This window comes from Chiloscyllium plagiosum, chromosome 18 (genome assembly GCF_004010195.1).
Source record: "Chiloscyllium plagiosum isolate BGI_BamShark_2017 chromosome 18, ASM401019v2, whole genome shotgun sequence".
In the NCBI taxonomy this organism is placed as follows: domain Eukaryota; kingdom Metazoa; phylum Chordata; class Chondrichthyes; order Orectolobiformes; family Hemiscylliidae; genus Chiloscyllium; species Chiloscyllium plagiosum.
Genome location: NC_057727.1, coordinates 27,550,745 through 27,556,744, shown reverse-complemented (window position 1 = coordinate 27,556,744; position 6,000 = coordinate 27,550,745). Strand labels below are relative to the sequence as shown.

At 40.6% G+C, this 6,000-nt stretch overlaps 1 protein-coding gene across 4 annotated transcripts in view; it reads left to right on the top strand.

The window, feature by feature from the left end:
- wnk2 (WNK lysine deficient protein kinase 2) overlaps nt 1-6,000 on the top strand; it is a 173,402-nt gene that overhangs the window by 103,613 nt on the left and 63,789 nt on the right. For all 4 annotated transcript variants that reach the window (XM_043708025.1, XM_043708024.1, XM_043708023.1 and 1 more), the window contains 4 exons: nt 1,915-2,080; nt 2,175-2,291; nt 2,428-2,598; nt 3,987-4,017. In XM_043708025.1, the coding sequence (XP_043563960.1) occupies nt 1,915-2,080; nt 2,175-2,291; nt 2,428-2,598; nt 3,987-4,017 (485 nt within the window). The remainder of the gene's footprint in view (nt 1-1,914; nt 2,081-2,174; nt 2,292-2,427; nt 2,599-3,986; nt 4,018-6,000) is intronic.

Sequence of the window (6,000 nt, the reverse complement as noted above, 5' to 3'; positions counted from 1 at the left end):
TGTTGCTGAACAAAGAGACCTTGGAGTGCAGGTTCATAGCTCCTTGAAAGTGGAGTCGCAGGTAGATAGGATAGTGAAGGCAGCGTTTCGTACGCTTTCCTTTACTGGTCAGAGTATTGAGTACAGGAGTTGGGAGTTAATGTTGCGGCTGTACAGGACATTGGTTAGGCCACTGTTGGAATATTGCGTGCAGTTCTGGTCTCCTTGTTATCGGAAAGATGTTGTGAAACTTGAAAGAGTTCAGAAAAGATTTACAAGGATGTTGCCAGAGTTGGAGGATTTGCGTCAGAGGCTGAGGGGTGACCTTATGGAGGTTTACAAAATTATGAGGGGCATAGATAGGATAAATCGACAAAGTCTTTTCCCTGGGGTTGGGGAGTCCAGAACTAGAGGGCTTAAGTTTAGGGTGAGGGTGGAAAGATATAAAAGAGACAACTTGCCCATGTCTTTTTCATGCAGAGGGTGATACGTGTATAGAATGAGCTGCCAGAGGTTGTGGTGGAGGCTGGTACAATTGCAACATTTAAGAGGCATTTGGATGGGTATATGAATAGGAAGGGTTTGGAGGGATATGGTGGGACTAGATTGGGTTGGAATATCTGTTTCACATGGACAGGTTGGACCGGAGGGTCTGCTTCCATGCTGTACATCACTATGACTCTATGCTATTTCAGTTTTAGATCGGATGTGAACAAGGTGAAAATTCTCTTGATTACCTTTCAATTAACAATTTAGATGAAAATCTAGGAAGTGTGGTAAGTGAGTTAGAGGATGCCACCAAAATTGATGGTAGGCAGTGATGAAGGTTATCTAAGATTACAAAGTGATCTTGATCAATTGAGCATGGGCTGAGGAGTGGCAGATGGAGTTTAATTTGAATAAATGTGAGGTGCTGCATTTTGGCAAGATTAACAAGGGCAAGACTTGTACAGTTAATGTTCGGGCCCTGAATGATGATCTGGAACAGAGACACCTAAGGGTTCAGGTACATAGTTCATTGAAAGTTGTATCATGGGTCGATAAGAGTGATAAAGCAGCCGATTGGCATTGTTGCCTTCATTGCTCAGACCACTGAGTTGAGGAGTTCAGATGTCATGTGGTTGTCAAGGATGCTGATGAGTCCACTTTTGGAGTACTGTGTAGTTCTGTGTGTCCTTCTCTCTGAAAGATATTTTTAATTTGGAGAGGGTGCAGAAAATATTTCCAAGGATTTGAGTTATAAGGAAAGGTTGGATAAGCTGGGACTTCAACACTCGAGGGCAGAATTTTAAGATGAGATGGGGAAAGATTTAAAAGGGATTTAACTAGCAACTTTTTCATGCATAGGGTGGTTTGTTTATTGAATGAGCTGCCAGAGGAAGTGATAGATCCGGGTACAATTACGTCATTTAAGACATTTGCACAGGTACATGAATAGCAAAGATGTAGAAGGATATGGGCCAAATGTAGGCATGTGGGACTCGTTTAGTTTGGGAAACTTGGTCGACATGGGCGAGTTTGACCAAAGGCTCTGTTTACATGCTGTATGATTCCATAATCCTTGGAAAAACCAAGGATGCAATTTGTTCAACAATACTTGAAAAAACCAGTTGCATTTGCAAAGTTACACATCAGTTTTCAGGCTGATGTTCTCACTAGTATTGTGTTCAGTGTGATAGTTATTCCTATTGGTATATCAAAGAGCTGTCTGACAAAAAAAACAGAAAATGTTTCATGTTTCCCTGCAGAAGGATGCCAGTATCTTAATCTATGTTATTGTGATGGGCTAGTATATTGACTTCCCTTCTAAAGAAGAATATAAGTGGGTTTTTCATAAATAAGATAAGAATAGTGAAATCTGGGATTAGATTTATTTTTCTGCTATGCACTTGGCTTTAATGCATTACAATATTGTGATCCATTTTCTCCGAACAGTATATGTTCTGATGCTGCTTCAGGCAAAGAGATGAGTGATGGTTATGAAGGAATTCATGCCAGCGGGAGACAGGAGAACAAAAGTTCACGAAAGCATCATAAGAGGTCTACACGTACTCGGTCACGTCAGGAAAAGGCCAGTAAGCCAAAGCTGACTCTTCTTAATGTGAGTATTTGAAAATGTTTTGTGTAAAAGCCTGGTCTGCCAGTTGGTAGCTTACATTATCTTAAATGCATAACTGATATTCAATTTCTTACAGGTGTCAAATGTGGGAGATAAGATGGTTGAATGCCAACTGGAAACTCACAATCACAAAATGGTCACCTTTAGGTTTGATTTGGATGGTGACGCTCCAGATGAAATAGCAAGTTATATGGTAAGTTTAATTTTATACTTTAAAAGAATCGATGAACATTTGATTTCAATTATTTAAGTATAATTGAACACATTCTGTCTTTTCATTTTGATGAAATAAGTACTTCTTAAAAGGTGTTTTGTAATTTATTTATTAGGTAGAGAATGATTTTATACTAGAAATGGAGAAGGAGATTTTCATTGAACAGATGAAAGATATAATGGACAAAGCAGAGGATATGCTCACAGAAGAAACAGATGGAGAAAGTGGCTGCATTCATAGTACAAATATACAAGAGGTTGCTGGAAAGTCTGAGATTGAGGGTCAGGTATTAACTTGTTATACTCATGGTTTCTCATTTAACTATGAATAGTTAAGTCATAACATTTGACTTCTCTGGCCTATATGATTAGTAAATGGATATCTGGTGATTGACTAGTAAACTCATCAAATAATTGAAGTGCCACTCAGCACATTTCTTTGCCATGCTGTATGAAAACAACAGTGTTATAATTATACAGCTTGCTCTTGAAGATTTTCCTTGGTTGATATTTCTAATTATAAAATGAAAATAAATCTTATAATTAACAACTTCCAGCTCACTGAGGAAACTTCAGGCAATCCAATGCAATAACTTGCTCTGAAAACTCTACTCCTGCTTTGACAGCTGTGACCGATATCACCATCGGCTGAGGCAATTTGCAGCATTCTGAAACTATCATAGAATCATAGAGATGTACAGCATGTGTCCAAGCCAACCAGATATCCCATCCCAATCTAGTCCCACCTGCCAGCACCCGGCCCATATTCCTCCAAACCTTTCCTATTCATATACCCATCCAGATGCCTTTTAAATGATGCAATTGTACTATCCACTTCCTCAGTGTATGGTAGCTCATTCCATACACGTACCACCCTCTGCGTGAAAAAGTTGCCCCTTAGGTCTCTTTGATATTTTTCTTTCCGCTCTCACCCTAAACCGATGCCCCCACCCCAGGGAAAAGGCCTTGTCTATTTATCCTATCCATGCCCCACATGATTTTTTATAAACCTCTGTAAGGTCACCCCTCAGTCTCCAATGCTCCAGGGAAAACAGCCCCAGCCTGTTCAGCCTCTCCCTATAGCTCAAATCCTCCAACCCTGGCAACATCCTTGTAAATCTTTTCTGAACCTTTTCAAGTTTCACAACATCTTTCCGATAGGAAGGAGGCCAGAATTGCACGCAATATTCCAAAAGTGGTCTAACCAATGTCCTGTACAGCCACAACATGACTCCCAACTCAATACTCTAACCAATAAAGGAAAGCATGCCAAGCGCCGCCTTCACTATCAACAGCATTCTAAAAGGATCACCAACAACATTCCTGGAAAAAAGTCGATTTACCTTCCTTATAAATATTAAAGGAATCCCTTAAAAAAAAATCAAGATTCAGAACTGCATCTTTGCAAAAATTAATGAACGCCGCCGCCCCTGCCACCCTGCAAGGAATGTTCTTACATTGTGTTCTTCACATGAAAGCAGTGCAGGTTGAGTCAGAATTTATTCAAAGCAGAGTTAGATAAATTTTGGATAGACAAGTTCAAGGAATATAAGTCACAAACAGCAAAATGTGGTTGAGACCACTGCCAAATCTTCCATGACCTTATTAAATGGTGGACTAGGCTTGAATGGTCGTATTCCAATCTAATTGTCCCATTTTTTTCTGTCATCTGCAGATGCCAGTATCTCTACAATCTCAACAGAATGGTAAGGAATGTTAAGCCCTGTACTTGAGTAATATCTTGTTTTTTAACTTGACCCAGACCTTCGGAGCACAAATCCTTAATTTTCATCTACTTTATCCTAACTTTCAGAGAAAGTTTGGTGGGAATGGTCTATTGAGTCTTTTTCACAATTGCGTATTTTCCATGTAAACTGTTTGAAATAAATGTCCTGGAAGGGCAGTTCTACACTAAGCACAGAACTGTGGGCGGCACAGTGGTTAGCACTGTTGCCTCTCAGCGCCAGAGACCTGGGTTCAATTCCCGCCTTGGGCAACTGTCTGTGTGGAGTTTGCACATTCTCCCCATCTCTGCGTGGGTTTCCTCCGGCTGCTCCGGTTTCCTCCCACAGTCCAAAGAAGTGCAGATTAGGTGAATTACCTGTAGTGTTAGGTGAAGAGGTAAATGTAGGGGAATGGGTCTGGGTGGGTTGCTGTTTGGAGGGTCGGTGTGGACTTGTTGAGCTGAAGGGCCTGTTTCCACACAGTAAGTAATCTAATCTAATTACAGATCCAACAGCTACTGATGTATAGTCACTATTGGTCGTTTCTAAGACCTTGCATGAATTTCAGTCTCCTGAACAGATTACTTGTGTACAAATTGACTCCCTACATTTTTGCCTAAAAATTGATTTCAATAAATCCTTTTACAGAACCATTCACTTTTTGAGTACAGTCAGTATGGTTCTGAAGTGTTCCATGATTAGGCAACAATAGCAAGATGAACAGATTGTGTTAAAAGGCACAAAAAAAATGCAGTCATCCTGAGGTGCTTCACAGGAGCATAAAGTCACAAAATTTCACATTGATTGATTGAAGAGGTATTAAGCCAGGTGACAAAAACTTTACCAAGACTTTATAAGGAATGACTTAAAGCAAATAAAGGAGGCGGAGGGATGAAAGGAGTGAATTCCAGAGGCTGGGACATAAATTGCTGAAGGCAAGGTCAGCAAATGATTAAAATCAGGAATACTCAATTGGTTACAATTTGCGGATTGCTACAATCTAGTAAATTTGTAAGGCTAAAGGACAATGCAAAGGGGCGGCACGGTGGTTCAGTGGTTAGCACTGCTGCCTCTCAGCACCAGGGTACCAGGTTCAATTCTAGCCTCAGGCGACTGTCTGTGTGAAGTTTGCAAATTCTCCCCTTGTCTGTGTTTCCTCCAGGTGCTCCAGTTTCCTCACAGTCACAAAGATGTGCAGGTCAGGTGAATTGGCCATGCTAAATTGCCCATAGTGTTAGGTGCATTAGTCAGAGGGAAATGGTAGGTTACTCTTCAGAGAGTCGGCATGGACTTGTTGGGCCGAAGGGGCTGTTTCCACACTGTAGGGAATCTAATCTAATCTAATCAAAGGTGAAACAAGGCCATGAAGGAATTGAAAAACGCAAATGAAAATACCAAGATTGAGGCTGGACAAGAAACTGGTATTGGAGAGCACATGTGATGAGGATGGGTAAATGGGACTTGGTGCAAGATAGTATGGACAGCAAATTTTGAATAACCTTGGTTGCAACAATTGTTGTCAGGGATATTCTGGGTGGGTACTGAAATAAGGCCAGAAATAACAGAACCAAAGTTGATTGTTTCAGAAGCCAGTAAGCCGAGGCAAGATTGAAGTCCAGCAATGTAGGACTAGGTGATCTTTGCAATGGTGTAGATGTATGGTTGGAAGCTCATGGATGTCAAATATAGCACCAAGATTATAACCGGCCTGATACAGTCACGATGGAGGGGTGAAGAAACAACTTTGTGACTGGGACGAAAGTTGATGACTTCTGCTTTTCCACAATTTAATTTTAGACAATTCCCGCTCATTTATACTGGATATCAGGCAAACTGTCAATTTTAAAGAGAAGAGGAGAAGTAGAGTTGGATGTCATCATTGTACAGATTGAAATCTTTGCTATGATTTTGGATGATGTCTCCAATTGTCAGCATGCAGATAAAGTTGAAGTGCCAAGGATAGAA